Raw genomic sequence first — 21510 nt, 5'->3', positions numbered from 1 at the left:
GATGTTTCAGCAACATTCAGCAGTGGAACTGCTAAACTTTTCCTCCCCTTGGCTTTTATGGCACCAGGGTCGTGTGGTTCTCCAGCTTCCTCTCCCTGTTCCCAGGTCGATCTGACTCCAGAGTCTGAACTCCGCGCCTTTCATCAGCGGTTGGCTGACTAGATACCAGGGAGCCTTGGGGTTCCGTAGGTATGAAGCCTCAAGGAACATCTAAGCGGAGTCAGCACCCTACACTCTTTGTCCATCTCTTTGACTACCCATGTCCCCCCAAGAATCGTGAGCCCTTATTTCCTCTCCTTATCCACAGCCTTCATCCAGAACCATGTACTTCAGATAATCTTGAACTCGGCTATTGACCTCTTCTGGACTTCCCTGGTTCCTGACCCCATTTCCTGTTGAGGCCTCCTGCCTCTCCTTGGCTATGAGACTCTCTATTCCGCCTTTTCATCTCTGTCCTCTGACTTCTTTCCAAGACTTCCAGCCAGACTCACCAGTTAGATAATGCCTCTTTGGACTGAGCTGTTGTTCTGACCAACATGGCTCCCTCCAGATCCAGCACCCAAAGGTTGACAAACACCCTTGGTTCACCCTACCCTGTGAGTGGGACTGGGATACAAGGTCATGTTTTTTTTTTAATTTTTTTCAACATTTATTTATTATTGAGAGACAGAGAGAGACAGAGCATGAGCATGGGAGGGACAGAGAGAGGAGGAGACACAGAATCTGAAGGAGGCTCCAGGCTCTGAGCTGTCAGCACAGAGCCCGGCGCAGGGCTCGAACTCACGAACCCAGCGAGATCATGACCTGAGCCGAAGTCAGACGCTCAACCGACTGAGCCACCCAGGGGCCCCTACATGGTCATGTTTAATATTCATTAACAACTTTGGCAGTTGATTTAGTCTTCTTCTCCACCCCCAAGTCCCTGGGGACTTTGATGTCCAATGTGAATGGACCAGTCCCCATCTTCACCTCTGGCCCTTAGCCTCCCCACTCCAATGGACTTCACTTTCCATCCACTTCAGCCACCCACATCCATGTCCCTGACATGCTCAACCTTCTGCTTGAGCTTGAATCCCAGCCTCCTACTTACCAACCACAGCCTCCTACCATTTCAACCAAGCCCTCTACTTGCATTCTTTCTTATTCACAACACCTCCCATCTCTTCCTGGCCCGCTCTCCATCAGTGATCTCCTCTCTTCCTTGTATTTTCAGCCTCTCCCTCTCACTCATCCTCACCATTCAATCATGACAAATTCTTTTCAGGCTGGAAAAAAAAATGAGATCCCTCCAGTAGCAGATGCTCTCAGTACCCTACCCTCAGTTTTTACTCTTGGCCCATCCACCTTTGCTCCTATAACACCTCCTTCTCTCTTGGCTTCACCTGGCTGACACCTACATGTCCCTTAAAACTCAGCTCCAGGGAATCTTCTGGACCCTCAGCTTCCCAGTCTGAGCTCCCACAGTCCCCTCTACTCAAGCCTATCAGAGCATTTACCACACTGAATATGAACTGTAGCACCTCATCACCGTGATACCAGGGCTTTGGCACAGGGACTCCCCTGTCAGTAGACTCAATACATGTTTGTTGAATGAACAAGTGATCTCCATTCCCTTCTGGCCATTGGAATAGGAAACTTACTGTCTTTTCACTTCCCCCTCCTCCTTTCCTAGTTTAATGCCAATGCACATAGTAGGTGCTCAGTAAATATTTGCCCAGTGAATCAGTGAACAGAAGACACAAGAGACAGGCATCCATCCCTTCCTCGTTTTTACAAGAGAGCCCTGGGGAGCAGAGACAAATCAAACTGAACTTCCTACAGTTTTGCTAAAATGGAATTTGCCAAAGACGTCCTGAAAAATGGATTTAATTAGGCCCGTTAATAGGGGAGTCATTGGTGGCTAAGATTTAAAGCTGTGCCTGGAAAAGGTATCGATGATTTTACCATTTTAAATTATATAGGAGGTTATTTCTTACTCCTGCCTTAATTAGAAAAATGCATCTCGACGGAACCTCAGCTTTGGTGGGAAATAAAGCCAAAGGTAGAGGCAAGATCCGCTATTTCATCGAAATGGAGCATCAGGTATCACAGCAGACCACGCGCTGGTTCAGCCCAGATGTGCTCCAGATGAGAGAAGGGGGTTAGCAGCACCGCAAAGCCAGATCTCATTACGCTAACGAGCGTCAGCGCAACTCGATGTGGCTTTTCATTGCAAGAAACATCCAGGAGGGGGAAAGGTGCGGTGGTCCCTAATGAAGGCATGCCATTCCGCCTAGGTTTCCAGAGCCCCGTGGATTTCTTGCATTCCGTTCTGCCATTGGACAGCTGTCGAGGTCCGGGCTCCCACTGGTTCTGCAATCAGATCCTGGAAGAGACACGCCTTTATTCTCACTGGGAGCAGAAAATCTCAGCTGTTCCCCAGATTCTGGAGCCAAGTAAAAGCTCCCTTTGGGGCTCTCGCTTCCTTCAGATACAAAGAGCCTGGAACACCCACTGGAACACTTCTCCAGGGACCCAGGAAGTGTCTGGAAGAGCCTGGAACACCCACTGAAGACTTCTCCGGGGACCTAGAAAATGTCTGGAGACCTAATAGGACATCAACCATTCTATACATCTTTATTGAATATAAGGAGGTGACAGACACCATTCTAGGCAGAGCTGGGACCAGGGTGAGGCAAGTGAGGAACTCAACTCAGGGGCTAAACTTAGGAGAGTGATTGAAAAGAAAAAAAAAACTCAGCAATCAAGATAACCAAAATTTTTATGCAATATTATTAAAAACAAAAACGAATGTAAAAGCATCTGCGATGAACAAAATATCAAAATTTTAATCACAGAGAGGATTCTAAGCCTGTGCTTGGAGGACCTGCCTCACCCACCCTACCCATCCCCAGCCCGGGTTCTAGGCATCGGGGGTACAACAGCGAGCTGATCAAATCGCCCCCCCTCACACAAATGCCAGGCTGCGTGCAAGACAAACGAGGAACACAATAACTGAGTCAAGTACACAGGGCTGGGGAAGGGTCTCCTGGAGGGAGATAAAGCAGATGGGGGGTATTTCCATTATAAACATCTCAAAACCCCCTCCCCGCCCCAGACTTTCTACTACCCAGTGTAGCAGAAGGAACAGGGACTGTTGGGTCACTCCAAGGCCAGCTTGCAGCCCCGTGACCCACCCGCACTAGGTCTTAGGACAGGTCGCTTGCTCTCCAGGCTCCCTTCTTGGCGCTCCGTCATCTGAGGCATGTAAAGGCGAAAGCCCATAATAACGAAGACGTTTGGGAGCTATCGCTCTGCAGGGAGCCCCACGCCAAGTTCACCGTGTTCATTCCCTCACGTAACCCTCGCCGCGCAATATTTCCATCATGGGGGAAGCTGACACCTGATGTTGAGCAGCCTGCCCGGGGAAGGCGAGGCTTTGAGGTTCTCCGGGCCAAGTTCAAGTCCGTAATGTTGGGCACCTCAGACCCAGGGTCTGTGCTCCTTCTGTGCCTCAGTGACCTCAGGCAAGTCCCTGGATCTTTCTGAGCCTTGTTGTCCTCATCTACAGAATGGGGATACTCAGGGGGGTCCCCCTCTGGGACCACTGAAGCCAGGCGTCTGGCATATGGTGGGTGCCCCATAGAAGTGAGCGCCCCCTCTTGCCCCTGCCCCTGCCCTGGCCGCAGTACCAGTCTCCAAGGTGACGGGGCAGAGTCGGCGGGTGAAGTTCAAACGCAGCCCATTTCCAATTTTCCTGACAGCCTATTTCATGGATCACAGAGACGCAAGTACAGCTGCTTATTCAACGGAGGAAAGAATGAATTCATTTTCATTCCTTAATACCCGATGTGACCTATTCTCGGTTGATCTCTCCTTTCCAAGGCTGCAGCCCTTCCCGCGGACTTTCAATTTGGCCAGAAAAAGAAAATGTGCGGTAATGACAGAATATCCTGCCTGGAGAATGCTGGGAGCCGAATCACCACTGTGCTGGTAATAAGTCCAAATGAAAGATATTATGTCACCTCGTTTGAATTAAACAGATGAACTACAGTCCTAGACCATTAAAAATGAACCAATCTGCTGGAATGCTTCCAAGCTCTCAGAATTCAGTGCCCCTAAAAGGTGCTCGGCTCTAGCGGGGTTTTATATCCTCATTTTCTGCCAATAATTCCTCCACTCTGTGAACGTGGAGGAATAATTTGGTGAAAAGGAAGCTGACCCTTCAGCAGTGGCCTCTTTCCAAGGACGGCCCTGGCTGTGCTAAGTCAGGGCCAACCAAGCCCCTTGCTGGTGCCCTCTGCCCGGGAGCGACCGGTTGGGGGTTAATCCAGAAGCCCCGCAGAGACACAGGGCGGGCAGCCAGGGCCCCATCTGCAGACTGGGTGATGGTTAAGTACCCCGGCAATGTTTTCTCCACCGGGAGCTTGGAGAGGGGGGCTCCCCACCTGCACCCCAAAAGCCCAGAGAGAGAGGCAGTTGATAGTGTGGCCTCCCTTTACAAACAGGGAGACTGAGGTGCCTAGGGTCACACGTCCAGCGTGCCCGGGGGGGCGGAGGCTGGCGGGGCCCTCCCAGTCCCGCTCTGCCATGCTGCCACTCCCTGTGTCCCTGAGCACGCAGCTCCCACGGTGTCCCACACCGGCCCTTCCGAGACACAAGTGGCTTCTCCCTCAAGCGCTGCCCCCCGCCTGGTCCGTGGCTCAGGCACCGCTTCCCCTGTCAGAGAACCCGTGTCCCTATCTGCAAGCCTGTTACGCTCGGGTGCCCCTCAGAGGAGACTAGACCGGGAACCAGAAGGCCTGGCTACTGTGTGCCGGCCATGGTGGCCTTCGGAGATCTCCTCCTGCTCACTGAGACTCAGCGTCCTCATCTGTAACTTGGCACTGAATAAGCACTTCGTCTGCCAGCGTTCCCCACCCCAGCACCAGAATCCCACCCAGCACCCGTTCAGCCTCCTTCTGGCTTTAGGACTCAGCACCTGGCTAAGATATAACCCTACCCTCTCATTTAACCCACCCCCAAAATGAGCGACTCCAGCTTGCCTTACGTTGATGATAAAGGTTTTGCGTCACCACAGGATACTAGGGGTGATTAAACCTAGTGAGCTTCCCAAGCATCAGTCGCTGTTCTGGATGCTTTACGTTTGTGCGTTCGGCAGCCCGAGGGCTCAGCAGGGTCAAAACCTCCCTGACCTCCCTGACACGCTCCCTGACCTCGAGGATATCGAGAGCCGGCATTTACTGGCCCCCTTTCTCAAAAGAGGAAACCGGGTTGAGGAGGCTCGGATAACCTGACATGGCGGCCGGGAGGAGACGGGGCCTGGGGTGGGGGGTCCATGTCTGTCTGACCCCAGAGCCCACACCACCAAGGACTTGCTGGTAGTTTGGGGCCCGCGGGCCTGGCAGGCCAGCCCGGGCATCTGAGAACGCACTGCCCACGACCCTGGGTCTCACCAGACGGTTCCCAAGCTGGAGTGTGCGTGCCTCAGAAGGTCCGGGGAGGAATGTCTTCACAAACCTGTGGGCCTGACAGGTGAAGCGGGTTTTCAGGGGTCATTTTGACTACATAGGACTCCAGCTCGGGTTAGGACGGCCGCCTCAGGTTGCTCGGGACCGTTCAGGAAGGTCTCCCATCCCAGAAACCCCCTCAGTCACGTGCTGAACGGAGACAGTAATTCCCCCAGACTGCTTACCGCCCTGCGTGTTCTGTGCTCAGGGTGGCCTCGGCTGACCGGGAGGCACCCCCTTCCGCCTTGCCTGGCGGGGCGCTGGTCTCCCTCTGGTGGTCTCCTGAGACCCCCCCCCCCCCACCGGGCCAGTACTTGTGTGCCGCCTGAGGCAGACAAGGTGGACAGACACTTGGCATCCACTCTGGGGGCCTTGACCTCTCCACGCCCCACAGCCTGAAGCCCCCAGAGCGTGAGACACAGCGTCTCCAAGCCGGTCCTGCCACAATCCCGGGGGAGCTTGGGGGAGGCTCCGGGTACTTCGGGCTTGCTGAGCGCTTACTGGCCTCACTGAATCCTCGCCACGGCCTGAGGGGCCATGACCCCGCAGACGAGGCAACTCTAGCAGGCTCCAGTGACAGCCCCACCCAGGTCCTGTTGGCCCTCCAGGGTTGTCAGCCTCCGTCCGGACGGTACTGAGTGACGGCTTCTCCCCCCAGCGTGCACCTGCGCTCCGTCTCCCTCCGCCCTCCTCTGCCTCAGGGCTCCTCAGGCATCACAGGGGTTTGCTCAGGGACCCCGTGGCTAACCCCCCAGGCCCCTGAGATGTGCTCCATTCAGCCTCTGAGAGGCCCAAGCCGACTCCCACATTCTCTGGAACGCCCCCATTACTGGCTTCCCTGCCTTCCCTGTCTTGCAGCCCCACCTCTTCACGGGGCTTCTTGGGACCCCCCCCCCCCCGCAAATAAACTACTGGATCCAAGCCCAGGCCTTAAGGCTGCTCTTGAGGGAACCCAAACTGAGACAGAAAGGTTAGGTAAGTCGCCAGGGATCACAGAGCTGATAAGCAGCATTGCGAGGATTTGAACTCAGACCTCTGAGCGCTTGCTGGTTACTTTGCTGTGCGGTTCTCATACTTGCTCTAGGGAATATTCTTGCCCCTCCTCATCCTCAGGCTGCTTCTCCTCCGCCCCACCCCCACCCCCTCCTCCACACGCTGAGTCCACAATGAAGACCACAAGATGGGGTCTTGCCACAGCTAACGGGAGCTGGATGACGAGCCCTGAGAGAGGATCACCCCCTTTCGGCCACCCCAGCGTCCCCCTGCTTCCTGCTGTCCCCCACCCCTCATCCCCGCCCAAGGGGGCAGCTCTGTGACCTCATCTTCAGCTAAAGCTGAACGTTCGTAAGGGCCACGTTTTATGGCCCAATAATGCAGGCCACAGATGCCCCTAAGCCGAACCTCATAGAAACATTCAGATGGAAGATGAGGCCCGACTGTTGAGGAGAAGTGTCTGCTCTGTTCATTACGTGCAATTAAAATGATTGGAAGCTTTCTTAGTCTGGGAGGACACTTCTCAGAAATTTGCAGGGGAAACATCATGTCAGAGACACTTAAAGGCACGCCTATTGCAAGGGCAAAGGGGGAAGTAACCTAAATGCTCACCAGTTAGAATGGACGAATCACGACGCTCATCAACAGGATACCCTACCGTACTGGAAGTGAACTTGAGCTGCGACACAGCACAGAGGAGTCGCACGCGGTGTTCAGCGTAAGTTGGAAAAGCACACATCAAGAACGCCATTTATATCAAGATTGATAGCATGCGACACAATTCCATGTTGGCTTAGGGGGTACGTCCTCTTCTACCCCCAAGTACAGAGACGTGTGTCAGATTCAATGACGAGCGTGAGATTCTGGACTGCCACGGAGAGAGAATGGGGAGGGGTAGATGGGTTTGGAGGTTTATCAGTAATCTCTTCTTTTTTCTTTTTTTTATAGTGAGAGAGAGTTGGGGGGGTGGGGAGGGGCGGGCAGAGGGAGAAGGTGAGAGAGAGAATCCCAAACAGGCTTCTCACTCAGCATGGAGCCCGACACAGGGCTTGATCTCACAACCCCAAGATCATGACCTGAGCCAAAATCAAAAGTCAGATGCTTAACCAACTGAACCATCCAGGAGCCCCTGTAATGTCTTCTTCCTTCCTTCCTTCCTTCCTTCCTTCCTTCCTTCCTTCCTTTTCCTTTCTTTCTTTCTCTTTCCTTTTTCTTTCTTTCTCTCTTCTTTCTTTCCTTCCCCTTCCTTCCTTCCTTCCTTCCTTTATCTTTCTTTCTTTCTTTCCTTTTTCTTTCTCTCTCTCTCTTCTTTCTTTCCTTCCCCTTTCTCTCTTTCTCTCTTTCTTTCTCTTTTTCTTTCTTTCTTTCTCTTTCTTTTTCTTTCTTTCTTTCTTTCTTTCTTTCTTTCTTTCTTTCTTTCATATGTCCTAAATAATTTTAACAGCTGGGGGTGGGGCAGAATGCAACTCGGAGGAAGAATTTCCTTCTTTTGGAACAGTTCACCCCTCCAGGCCATGGCTAAGCTTCGTCTTGCTCCCTGCAGAAGGTAGAAAGTCCAAGGTCCTGTCATCAGGGACCCAGGTCCATCCCTGGAACCACCTGCTCAAGTGCCAAGTGCACCTGAGAAGGGAGGTACCCACCACTTCTGGCCCCCAGGAATGCCTCTCACTACCCCCAGGACAAGCACTGCCTGCCTGGCAGCCCAATCAGGCAGTCAGGGGCCAGGCTTCGGGGCAGGCTAAGGAATGAGCTTCAACGAGACAGTGCATGCCAGCGTCTAGCTAGGTGCCCGGGGTGCAACACGTCCTCCATATCCGGTCATTCTACAGCCTGGCACCGGGCCCAGGAGTTCCCAGTGCCGCGGCCTGCGCTGGGCTGTGCCTCTCAGGGGAGCACACTCACCCCACTGCCCAGTGAGCACACAGGGGCGCTCCAGAGTGAACAAACATGGGTCGTTGGCCAGACACAGCCAGACAACGGGGCCTCCAGCAAAGAGAACACGGTGTCCATCGCAGGGTCCCAGGGGAGGCTCTGGGATAAGAGAGCTCGCCAGGGGGAACGTTGGGGGCAAGTGGGCACCCTGGAGGGTGATGCTGAGAGCCGGAGGGTTTGTGGTTTCCAAAAAGTGTGTGCATGTTTATATATATTTGCATATGTCTTCATGTGGATATGCTTACATATGCATATATGCATGTGGATATATATTCTTGTGTGCACTCACGTATGCATATTCTTCTGTATTCATATATAAACATACTGTGAATGTATTTGCATCTGTACACATACGTACTTATGTATATATGCATACATATGTACGTATGCACATACACTTGTGTATTTTTTTTCATGCAAGCACCTATACTGTCTTGAATAGAAGGTTCCATGAGGTCGGCCAGCGCTGCCACGGTGAACCTAGGGGCAGACCCTAGCCTGGGTGTTTCCTGTCTGCCCGGCTGGGGGAGCTGAGGTTCAGAGAGGTTGAGGTGGTCACGGGATGTCACCCGGGGGGAGGACACGGGAGTGGAACCACAGCAGGCCAGAGTCCCAAGATGGAGAGGGGCAGTCACTCTATTCATGGAGCACCGTCCAGCCTACCGTCGTCCCCCTGCCTCCCCATTTTATTTTCCCCACAGCACTTCTGTCGGAAATGAGCCTGTGTGTCCCCCCAACTCTCGACTGTGAGGCCCAGCAAGGAGGGACTGCCCGGCTGTCTGTAGAGGGTCTAACAGAACACTTAGCACTCATTTCTCTTCAACTAATGTTTGTGGAGGGTTTAATCGCCACCACCCATTTGGGGCATCGCTAAGCACGGCTACGAAGCGGATGAGCTGGGGCTCGAACCCACGCTGATCTCACCTCTGAGACACTAGGCTCTGCCCTTCCTCACAGCCCTTACCACGGTGCATGCCGCTCGGCGTGCTTCAGAAGGAGGCCGTGCCGTTTCTAGAAGGCCATCCTGCCCCTGACCCAGAGGCTCGTGGACCCCGCAGCTGGCCTTGACCCTGCTCTTCCTCGAGCCCCCAGATACGGCCCCTCAGCAAGCCCTGAGTCCTGCCTTCTAGATACACCCAGGATCTCCCAGCTCTGCGGCCACTCGATGGTCCCGGCCCTCCCTGTCACTCCCGGATTCCTGCACTGGCCCCACCCAGCTCCCTGTCCCACCCTGCCCACCGGACGTCCCCCCATGCAGTGGCCTGCTCCAACTCCGGTCTGCTCATCACTGCTGACGAGTCTCCAGCAGCTCCCAACTCACCAGGGCCACAGGTCCTAGCCTCCCCGAGAGAATAAGGAAACAAAATCTCTGCCCTTGCAAAGATATTCGAGCAGAAGGAACCAGCAATAAGGAACTGACACATCGAAAGACTTGCAAATTGCACTTACTGCCATAAAGCACATAAGTTAGAAAGTGACATAGAGAATAACAGAGGGATGTTCTTGTAGAGGCCAGGGACACTTTAGCTGAGGCTTGAAGGCCAAGGGGCTGAGGGAAGAACGTTCCAGGTAGAAACTTTTTTTTTTTTTTTTTGCCAGTACAAAGTTCCTGTGGCAGGTAAGAGCTCCAAATAAGAAAACAGCCAACATGACCGCGTCTCGAGGTGAGGAAGGGGTAGGGTGTGATGTGGGACCAGTGACCAATGACATCCTAAAGAAATGCAGCTCAGAAGGGGCTCAGCCAGGAGGCACACCCAGATGTCATGATATGGCAAAGCAGGGGCCACAGGCCCCGTAGGAAATGTCCCCCGGAAGGTGGTCCTTGCCTCTCTCTGGCCATAAGTCCTTTTTCTACCCACCTCCAGCCCCAGCCACTGATGTAACTGGTGCCAGGACAGCATTGTCCTCCCTCCCACACCCACCCCGCCTCATAGACCCATCACCATGGGAACCGGGCCAGCCAATCAGAACACTGCCCTTTGAAAGGCCACCCTATAAATTGAGCCGCCTCCCCCCCCCCCCCCCCCGACAAACCACACCCACCATTCAGAGGCCTCCCAGGGTCCCCTCCCCCTGGATAAACCAGATCATCTGTCCCTCACTTTCCTCCAGGGTACAACAGGGGAGTCTGCTGCTTGGAATGCTCAGGACCAAGCTCCAGGCCTCCCATCCCCCAGCTTAGAGCCCCAGTCACCCGCGTGGCCACACCATGACGCAGGAGCCACCCAGGGGCCCCTGAGACTTCTGGGCAGCAACCTGGGAAACGCGTGGAGAAGGGAGAGCGACTTGCCGAGCCCGCGACAGTCCAGCCTGGGGACATGCAGGGACAGTGACACCAGCCTGTTGGACAGCGGGTATGCGGGGGATGAGGAGAACAGCGAGGTCAGCCTGGTGGCCAGGAGACACATCGTGAGGTTGCACAGAAGTCTCAACACCCAGACGGACAGCGCCCAGAGCAGCCAGCTGTGTGCCATCTACTCCCCCAGCCAGATAAGGAGCCAGCCGGGCGCACAGAGCAGACCAGGCTGGAGGGGAAGAGCGACACCAGCCTGCCCAGCAGCGGCAGCGGCAGCGGGGCCAGCAGCCTGACCAGCATGAGCTTCATCAGTCTGGGCAGCAGCGCCCTCAACTACCAGGTGAGCAGCGGGCTGTTCAGTTCCACCAGCAGCCTTCCCTCCAGCCAGGCCAGCAGCCGCCAGGGCACGCGGGAGGACGGCGGCGTGCAGACCGGGGTGAAAGGTAACACCGGTCTGCAGGAGGACGGGGCCGGAGGCAAGGCCAAGGCCAGCGACCAAGGTCGGGGGCAAGGCCAAAGCCAGGCCACCGAGGGCGAGCAGCCTGCCCAGACGTGAGAAGGCTCACCGGCCACTAGGGTCTTGAAAACTGGACGCGAACCCCCAGCAAGCCTGGACTTTACCCAGAGCGGTTACGGCCAAGCAGACGCCTTTAAAAAGCACCCGGTGCGTCTGAACCTTGGGTGGAGAGCCCCCGTTTGTAGCAACGACTGTCGGCGGCAGGGTGACGTGTAGCAAGAACTGTGAAAGGTAAGCACCACCTGCGGTGACCGTCAGCGATCAACGGCACGACCGTCTACTCTGAAGCTGCAGCAGGATCCTGGGGGGCTGGGTCTACCCTCCACTGCGAGCCCCAGCGACGAGCCACCTCTAACAGGACCCGTCAATGGCAAAACCGTCTGTATGGAGAACCGTCACGGCGGGATCTCCAGCCAAAACTCACCAGTGGGGACGACTGCGGTCAGCAGCAAATGCCAGCTCTGTTTTAGAACCATCTGACGTCAGAACCTCCCCTGGAGAAACCGTGCGAAGTGGTGAGCACCGTCTACAGTCAACACCAACCGTGATGAGCTCAGGAGAAGCAAGCACCAGCCGCGGCTGGGACCGTCCGCGTCGGGAGCCAGCCGAAGGAAGCACCATCGACGGGAAACCACAACCCTGGGAGCCGGATCCCTACCAAGCTCTGCAAGATGTGCTGCCTGCGAGAGCCAGAGAGGCTCCGGACGGGGCTCCCTGAGGCCCCGTCCCTGTCTCGATGTGCATCTCCAAGGAGGTAGAGGCGAGAAAGGAGCCCAGACACCTTCTCGGTTGAGATGGTTGGGACTGCTTCCTATGGCAGGACAATGCCATGGTCAATGCTTAACGGTGACAGAAACCAACCCAGCCAAGCATGGCTGGGATGAGACAGCTCTGAGCCGTTTAGCAAAAGTCTCCTGGACGGGTGGGAGGGCTGAGGACGCTTGCCTGCCCCTTCTCAGGACCATAAAGCCCTTCCCCGGGGGGCTGACCGTGAAAACCCTGGGGAGGGAGGGTGTCCACGGAGGGGCGGAGGTCAGAACACTCACGAAGACATCCACTAGGTACCAGAAGGAAAGCTGAGGGGGCACCAGAGACAATAAAAAGTGTCTGGAGAGGCTGAAAGGGTGTGAGGTTCGTGTGTGTGTTCCCGGCCGAGGTTACAGAGACAAACTCAGACGCACTAAAGAGCCGTGTTGACAGGAGGGCTTAGCTATCAACTCTGTTACCTCCAGGCTGGTGATCTGGGGGAAAATGCTTACAATTTTGGAGCCTGAGTTTCTTCATCTGGAAAATGGGAACGATAACCTCTATGTCATACATAGATAGAAGGGTCATGTGGATTACGTGAAAACGGCTTTTTTAACTTTATTTATTTTGAGAGCGACCGAGACAGAGTGAGTGGGGGAGGGGCAGAGAGAGGGAGAGAGAGAGAACCCAGGTAGTTTCCGAGATGCCAGCACAGAGCCCGACACGAGGCTCAGTCTCACAGATTGCAAGATCACGACCTGAGCTGAAGTCAAGAGTCAGACGCTCAACCAACTGAGCCACCCGGGAGCCCCTAGATGAAGTATTCTTGACCAAAACAAAAACCAAAAAACCAAAAACAATGGACCCATAGCATCTGCTTAGAAGTCGAGGCAGATCAGGGGCGCCTGGGTGGTGCAGTCGGTTGAGCGGCCGACTTCAGCCAGGTCACGATCTCGCGGTCCGTGAGTTCGAGCCCCGCGTCGGGCTCTGGGCTGACGGCTCGGAGCCTGGAGCCTGTTTCCGATTCTGTGTCTCCCTCTCTCTCTGCCCCTCCCCTGTTCATGCTCTGTCTCTCTCTGTCCCAAAAATAAATAAAAAACGTTGAAAAAAAAAATTTAGAAGTCGAGGCAGATCAGCAGATGGTTTGCTAGGTTTCAGGAGTTAGCGGTTCCGGGTTCAAGGGCATCGCGTGTCTGGACTGCTGAGGCCCTTCCTCTGGAGCGTGAGTACGTTCTCCCCCACTCTCCTCCCAGCAAAATCACTTAGCGGGAACAGAGCACCCACAACCCAGGCCCCTCCCAGCCCTGCCCAAGGGGGTCCCTGTCCGCCCATCGCCGCCCCCACCCCCATTGCTGCCCTGCTCTCCTGTCTCAGAGGGTGACAGAGGGCACACAGAGGCAAAGTTGTAGGCACTGCTACATGCTGAGCCCTCGGTGTGGAGGCCACAGACCGCTCGGGCACAGAGTGGCCACCATGAGCTCACCACCGTCCCCTGACCACCTCCTCCTGTCTCCTTTCTCAGCAAACGCCATCATCTCACTCCATTGTTCGGGCTGGACCCTCATCACGAGGGGGGTCTACCCCTGCCTCAGCCCCACCTTTCATCCATCCCTAACACCGCCCCTCCCCCACTACTGACCCCCTAATCCAGGCCCCTTCCTCCCCGACCGGTGGTTCCCAGCCCTGCCTGCACAGTAGAGTCACCTGGGGAATATCTACAAGATACAGATGCCCGGGCCACTCCAGAGACCTGGACTGGGCATCCGTAGTGGGTTTAAAGCTCCCCGGGTGATGAAAATGTACAGCCAGGGCTGGGAAGCACCTCTGCCCTTGCTGTGTTCCCCATCAAATGCACTTTCAAGCCCTGGGGTCTAAAACTGACCCCTGCAGGAACCAGGAAGTTGCTACAAGGAAGCCGGGGAGGGGCTTTGGCATGCAACCCACACAAGGAGAAGTCAGAAGTTCAAAATTGTATGTCAAATCTCCTGATTTTTAAAATATTTTTAACATTTATTTTTGAGAGACAGCGAGAGCGTGAGCAGGGGAGGGGCAGATAGAGAGGGAGACACAGAATCCGAATCAGCCTCCAGGCTCTGAACTGTCAGCACAGAGCCCGACGCGGGGCTCGAACTCATGAACAGGCGCGCCTCAAATCTCCTGATTTCCAAACATGGGTCACAAAATCAAATTCTCTCCAAAAAGCGGGGGTAGTCAATGAAAACATTTCTGAAGGCAATTTCAGAACCACACACAGAGGCTTCTGCTTCTGAATAGAGAACACGGCTATCTTTCTGAAACAAAACTTGGCTTCTCTTCCCTAACTGCTTAAAAACTTCCGAATTTCCCCGTGGGCCAAAGGATTTGACACGGCCTTCAAGGCTCTACAACAAGCCGGCCTGAATATGTTTTCCTTACCTGGACTCCTGCCACCTCCCCCTAACCCTCTCTAGACCACCTCAAACCTGTCATGACTTACAGGTGCAGTAACATGTACTCGTTTTCGTGTACAGTTCTCTGGTTTTTGATAAGCACGCGTGGTCAGCACACCCTCAATACCAAATAGTTCCATCGCACCTCAAAAGTCCCCTTTTGCCCCTTTCGGTCAGTTCCTCCCACCCCAGCACCGCTGGCCAGTTTTCTGTCCCTCGTCTTCCAGAATGTCACACACGTAGAAGAAGCACACGTTGCTAGCAGCCTTACAAGCCTGGCGGCTTTCACTTGGCCATTTGTGACTCACCGGCGTTGTTTGCTGCTGAGTAATGTTTCATGGTCCATCAGGTCTCTGGTTGAGAGGCATTTTGGGTTGTTTCCCAGTCGGGGACGTTACGAAACGACTAATAATCACTTACGTACAGGTTTTGGTATGAACATAAGTTTCTCACTTCACTCTGCTGAGCACCCACGAGTGGGATGGCTGCCTGGGAAGGAAGGGTGCCTAGCTTTGTAAGGACTCACCGAGTCACTTTCTGAAGGTGGCTTTCCTTGGTGATTGCCAGCACTTTGTAATTTCCCGAGTTTGGGTTTTTCATTTTCGCCCTCGAAGTCCCTGTCCATTATCTTAACCCTAAGAGGTAGTTTGTACCGGTCTCCCACTATTAACTCGATTTTATAGATGGGGAAACTGAGGCACAGAGAGGCCAACTCTGGGTAGGTTAGTGGCAGGGCTGGTATTTGAACCCGTGCCGTTGGCCCCAGAGTCCATGACCTTAACCATTCCCTGCTTTGGACATTTAAGGTCCCGGCACAGGGGACGGGCCGCCCCCACACGCAGAGCTCCCGGCCGGCTGTTTCTTGTCCCGAGCCCCTTAAGTGTGGCACCCCCCACTCTTCGTGTCTGCCCCCCTGAGGACAGCTGTCACTCCCCACCCCCTGCCCGTATCGTCAATGCCACTTCCGTGTCAGTAGCATCAACAGTGGCCGAATGAGCGAACGAGGGGGAGACAGTGGGTGAAGGATGAATTGCTGAGTCAGAAGAAAGCTGAGTCCCCCACGGCCTGCATCCCAGCGACCACAGCCCGCGGTCCAAAAGCAAATGCGGCTCAGGATCCGAAAATTAAATACCGCTCCGGGTGCACGCCTGAGCCCCCAGGGCCTCTCCGTCCTTCTCTCGCCGTCTGCCCGGCAGATACGTCTCGGCCCAGCTCTCTCCCAGCCCGGCGCTGGGGAGGCAGCAAGCGCTTGGAACAGGGACCATTTTTCAAGCGGGTCCAATGATTTTCTCCTTTCCTGTCCACGGGCTTGGCGTTGGGGACGCGGCGTGCTTGGAGCGATGGGCTGGCTGCGGGCGCTGGCTCCTGAATTATTAACTGGGCTGGGGAGAGAGTTGCTTACAAATGCTGTCCGTCCAGCAGCCCGGGCAGCCCACAGACTTCAAACAGGCCTGGAGCAGGGGGGCGGGAAGGCGAGGGACTCGGCCGGGGGGGGGGGGGGGGTGGCCCACACGCTGGCCAGATCTGAAGCCTCTCTTGCCGAGCGCTCCCTTGGCCTTCGTCCCCCGCCCCGGAAGAAGTTCATTTTTCTTGAGCTCTTCGCACCATAGTGCCTGCTTTGCTGGATTTAAGCAGCTGACGTCACCTCTTCCGCCCACTGCAAAACCAGTGGGCGAGTAGATGGAGTCTAGTTCTGAGACACAGACCCTTGGCCTGTGGCTTATCACGGGTAGGGAGCAGAGTAGGGTGTCTGAGGTTGGGTCCCCAGAAGGAGAGCTTGAGACGGTGGTTCTCATGAGGGGCGTTCCAAGGAGAAGGGGAGTAAGGGACACGGGATGGGGCTGGGGACTGGCCTCAGGAGGATCCCATGGGGAGCTCCGGAGCGTCTCCTGCAGCTCAGGGTGGGCCCTACCATCAGTCAAAGGCAAAGGCCCTTTGTACCCCCACACCCTGAACCCCCACACCCATAACCTCCTGAGCAAATGCGGCTCAGCGGGTTATGTGTGGGAAAGCTCCAGTCCAAATGAGCCATTCTCCAGAGAAGGGAAAGCCACGAGCCACTTGTAGCCACCACGTAGCCAAAACTGGTATGGTGGCCTCACGGGGTGATCAGGACCCCAGCTCCTTCTGGATCTCCGTTCCACCCTCCTCCAGATGAGGTCCTCATCCTCACGGTCCAAGGTGGCTGCCCAAGCTTTCCCAACACATCTCCATCCAACACATCAAGGAGAGCAGGGGGAGGAAGGAGAGAAGAAAGGTTTGACCCTTCTTTCTTAAGGAGACGCCCTAAAAGTGTCCCACAACACAGCTACATGGAGCTGTAAAGGAGGTGAGGAAATTCGGTCCTCATTCAAGAAACAATGTGTGGGAATAAAAACTGGCATCCTGTTAGTAACAACGGAGGAAGGAACGGATATTGAGGTAAATACTCTCCCCCATCCGTTCTCCCTTCAGAAGCTAAAGGGGCTTTTTAACTCTCTACAAAAAAGAAAAATCACTTTTACTTAAAATCTCTGCGGTTGTTGGCAAAAATGGCCCTAATACTTAGCAGCTCCTCCCACTGAGAGGAGGAGTTTGCTTCTCCCTCCCCTGAATCTGGGCTGATCTCGTGATGTGTTCCAACCAGCAGGAAGGGACTGACGCTCCGCAGCTCCTGCTCTAGGCCTTCAGAGGCCTCGTGGCTTCCGTTCACACACACCCTGCAGCCACCCTGGGACCAAGCCCGCGCTGGCCTGTCACAGGAGGAGAGAGGCCCCAGCTCCCCCAGCCGTGCCTCCCGAGGCCGTCATAAACCAGCCGGCCCCACGTGACCCACCAGCTGACCCTGCACACATGAACGAGTGCGCCCAAGGGCGGCTGGGCCTGACCCAGGCCGGAAGAGCCACGAACCCAGCCCAGCACAGCCTGCTGTCCTGCGGGCTCCCGACCAGAACTAGAGATGGCTGCTTTAAGTCATTGTGGTTGGGGACAGTTTGTTACATGGCCCAGGCTAACTGATAATGCTCCAATGACCTCCCCTTGCTCTCAGGATAAAGAGCAACGACCAGCAGGGGTCGGGCCTTGGCTGACCATTCCAGCCTCATCCCAAGCACGCTCCCCTCTGCGGGGCCTTCGCTTCCACAGACCCACTGACCCCGACCCTTTGCAGCTGCCCCGTCACCCGGTTCCTGCCTCCCCTTCCTGCGGAGCTCAGCTCACATGTCACTTCCCCAGGGAAGGCTGCCCTGGCCCCCCCGACCTGACCCACGCTCTCGGGCCACCACGTCCCTCTCTTCCACAGCACTTATGCTCTACATTTTGTCACTTTACACTTCCTCATGGGATTCTTAGATTAAATCTGCCTCGCCCGCAAGGCTTCAGCTCCGCGGGAGCAAGGACGGGGTCTATTTGGCTCACCGTTGTGTCCCCAGAGCCCAGAACAACGCCTTTTCACAGTGGGTATGGCCGTTGTGTCTCGGAATGCACATCCGCGCCCTGCATACAGTAGGCGCCCAATACAGACTTCAGGATGAAGGAGTTGAATCTGAGCATTGCCAAAGGCCATCGGTGGAAACTCGTCACGCCTTGACTGTAATGTTAGTTCTTAAAATATGAAAGGTGACAAAATGGGAGCCCACAGAGGTTTTAAGTGACACACACAGACTCATCAAGTTTGTCACAAATGTGACTATGGACAGCCTTACCTCTTGGCTCATCTGAGTCCTTAGGGCCACCTGCTTTTCTCAACGGACGTCAGCTGCAGTTTGCGAAAACGTGCCTAGAATCCTTTCTTCCTGATAAGAAATCCTTCACTTACGTATCCCGTGAACCGCAGTGTGGGCACAGGATGGCCTCACATTCATCCTAGATTTCGCGGCGATTCCGAGAACGGGCTCAGGGTCCGGAATCCCTGGGCCTGAGTCTTGGCTCTGACGCACAAGAGCTGCGTGCCTCGGGACCCGTGCCTTAACCTGCCGAGCCCTCAGTGCCATCATCTGTAAAATGGGGGTGAAAAAGCTCCTCCTAGGGTCGTGAAGACGTGAGAAACCAAAGAGGAATGAACGAATGAGCTCAGGCCCATGCTGGACAGCGGAGAATCAAGTCAGAAAAAGACACCTTCGGGCTGTTCCGAGCTGGGGCCACACACCAGAAGTACCAGCCCCCAGGCTTCACTTAAAGACCCAAACTGCTGGCTACCTGAGATTTGGAAACTTGGCTGGAGCTCACCTCCCCTGCTCCAGACTCAGGCCTTCGGGTCTGCGACCCCGGGCAAGCAGTGCAGATAGTTGAGCAGTGCAGCCGAGCAGACGATGGGGTCCGGGAGGGCAGGGGGCCCTGCTCAGCCTGCAGCCTGCAGCCCGGGTAGACAAAAAGGCAGGGCACAGGCTCTGCCCCCACACAGGACCATACAGGTGGCAATGGATAGGTCGGTCCCCTTCCCTGGCTTTAGTTTACCCCAAAGGTACACGAAGGGGCTCTAGCAGCCTGATGGCTTTTACGCATTTCTTAAGTGTACCTGAAACCATCATTGCTCCACCCCCACCCCAAATGAAAGTAAACCCACACGCACGTGTGAGCAGAGCTTGCCAGGGAGAAGGCTGGGCAGCGGGGCAGGGCCCTGAAACCCCGTCTCATCAGTCTGGGCCCACAAGTGCCAGGCCAGGCGAGGAACACGCGTGAGTGCCACCTGAGCCCGACTTGCCTGTCACACCTTAGACTGAACTCTTTCAACCGGACCCATGTGGTCTATGTACCAAACAATGACTTTTTATTTCCATCAGGAAACATGTGCCCTTGGGGTGCCTGGGTGGCTCAGTCGGTTGAGCATCCGACCCTTGACTTTGGCTCAGGTCACGATCTCACGGTTCACAGGACCGAACCCCGCCATCCGGGCTGCTTGGGATTTTCTCTCTTTCTCTTTCTCTGCCCCTCCCCTGCTCGTGCTCTGTCTCTCTCACTCTCAAAAGGAATGAACATGAAAAAATTTAAAAACAGTGTGCTTCCCCATTTGTCTTGAAGCACGCGGCCCTCTTAGTCTGTCTTTCACTTTCCCGTGTTTGCTGGGCGTGTGGCTCTCAAGAAAGAGTCTACATCCTTCCTTGCTTTGTGGGAGAAAACTAGGGTTGCAGTGACAGAGATAATGACAGACAGCGGCTGTCGTCAGCCTCAGGACAGGAAGGCGAAAGGGAAGAGGGGGGACGGTGGTGATCTGGCACACACAGGCCACCCCACACCAGCCAATGGCTACCTTCAAGGAAGAGGTTCCAGGTGGCCAAGTCTGCTATTTCTAGAAAATCAGAAACCCAGACTTTTGATGAGAAGTCTCCTGACTTAAATATTATTACTAACTTTTCTGCCAAACAAGACCCTGTTCCAACAAAACACACCCATAGATGCAGACTTACCCCAGGAGCCGCCAGTGTGAGACATCCACCCTGAGACGGGCCTCGGAAGCCAGTTCTCCTTGGAGGCTGGCTGCCTTCCCACCCTGAACTTGGCAAGATCAAGTCTGAGCCGACAAAAGAGTTCCCTTGCTTGGGAACCCCGCACAAACTGCCCCCTGCCCCCCCAACACAGAGAACAGATGTGACACGTGAACTGAGGCAAGAATGCAGCTTGAGATTGGATGGATGGACCTTGGAAACACAAAGCACAATTTGCTCAAAACTGGTGACGGGCAATCGGTCGGACCAGGCTGAGAAGGGTTCACACCGACACCAGAACGCAGGAACCACCAATGCTCCGCACGCCAGTTCCTGGATCTTTCTCAAACAAATCCGAACGAGTATCCAGCACCCCACTTACACCTTCGCTGGCTCCCCATTGCCCTCAGAGTGAGGTCCAAATGCAAGGCCTTAACTTGACCTTAATGCCTTAGGTGCAGCCTCTTCTCTGGACATCCTTGCCATGTGCCCCAGGGGCCCTTGCTGTCCCCACAAAAGTACTTTTCCTTCTCTCTCTCTTCTGGGGCTTTTTTATAAATGTTATAAAAATGTTATAACCTAGAACACCCTCCTCCTTCTTTTCCTACCCAACTCTCTCCGTAGGATTCAGTGCAGGTGTGGCCTCCACCAGAAAGCCCTCCCTGATCACACCTCAGGCTGAATTTAGGTGTCACTCCCGCACCCACGACCTTCTCCTTCTCCCCATCTGTGTTCAAGTCACTGTGAGTTGCAATTATCCACTTCCTAGATGTTTCTCCCCCAAGGAGACAGTATCTTCAGCACTTAGCACAGAGTAGGTACTCAGTAAATGTGTGAAGGAAGGAAAGAAGGAGGTCTGAAATGGAATAGAGACCATCCCCCCAATGCTTTGGGGTATATATCTCCCTGGGGACAGAGGCCTCAATGAGTACTCAAAGGCCTTTCCGTCCCTTGGGCCTCAAAGAATCATAGTTCAGAGTTGGCAGGATTGCTACTCAGAGAAGGACAGACTTTATCGATGGTCACACAGCAACATGGGAGCAAAACTGCATGGAAAGTTCCAATCAGAACTCTGCTGTTGTGGTTGGCTTTTGTTTGCTTCCCCAGATGCCCCTCCCCCCACCAAGGGCTCAGGGAAAAGTCAAGGTGATGGGGCTGGTGGCGGGGGCTGGGGAGGGCAGACACAGAAGGTCTTTTCTCTTCTGGGTCTTCATGGGCATTATAGCTCTATGAATTATTCACCAGAAAATCTGCTTGAGGTAGTGTCTTAGTCTTAATTTTCAATTCCCCTAATGCTGGCCAATTCTGTGCTGAAAAGTTCTCAATTATTAATGTTTCTAAAGCAATATTTGTTTTCTCTGCATCCAGCAACAACCGAGGCCTCAGAGCTAGTGATCCTACCCCCGAAATTCCCACAGAGCTTTGCCTTGCTGAGGAAGCATTTCAAAGGGGTCAGGGGTGTGTTAGGGTACAGCAGCCAGACTGAGAGCATTAAGCCCATGCAGAGACAGGTACTTAAAGGTTTTCCATTTTCAGGAACTCCCAGGACGAAGGAAACTCTACAAATAGCAAGAACAATGACTATGTATTTGTGTTTTATGTGCCAAACGTGAAGCTAAACACTTTACTTTTATTTATTTGACTCCATTTTCTTTGGAAATTCAAATAATTCCTTTCAACTGCAAACAATTCTTAAAACTGCATT

At 54.5% G+C, this 21510-nt stretch overlaps 1 protein-coding gene across 1 annotated transcript; it reads left to right on the top strand.

Moving 5' to 3' along the window:
- Nucleotides 1–10062: 10062 nt before the first annotated feature.
- CUNH16orf82 (chromosome unknown C16orf82 homolog) lies at nt 10063–11266 on the top strand. Its single transcript, XM_047087806.1, is given in 4 exon segments — nt 10063–10078; nt 10465–10909; nt 10911–11021; nt 11095–11266. Coding segments are annotated over 4 exon segments (744 nt in total).
- Nucleotides 11267–21510: the final 10244 nt, after the last annotated feature.

The sequence above is a fragment of the Lynx rufus genome, unplaced genomic scaffold, assembly GCF_022079265.1.
Source record: "Lynx rufus isolate CCGP_SWC_20201006 ecotype Redwood Valley unplaced genomic scaffold, mLynRuf1.p SCAF_23, whole genome shotgun sequence".
NCBI lineage: Eukaryota > Metazoa > Chordata > Mammalia > Carnivora > Felidae > Lynx > Lynx rufus.
This window is presented reverse-complemented; position numbering and strand designations above follow the sequence as displayed.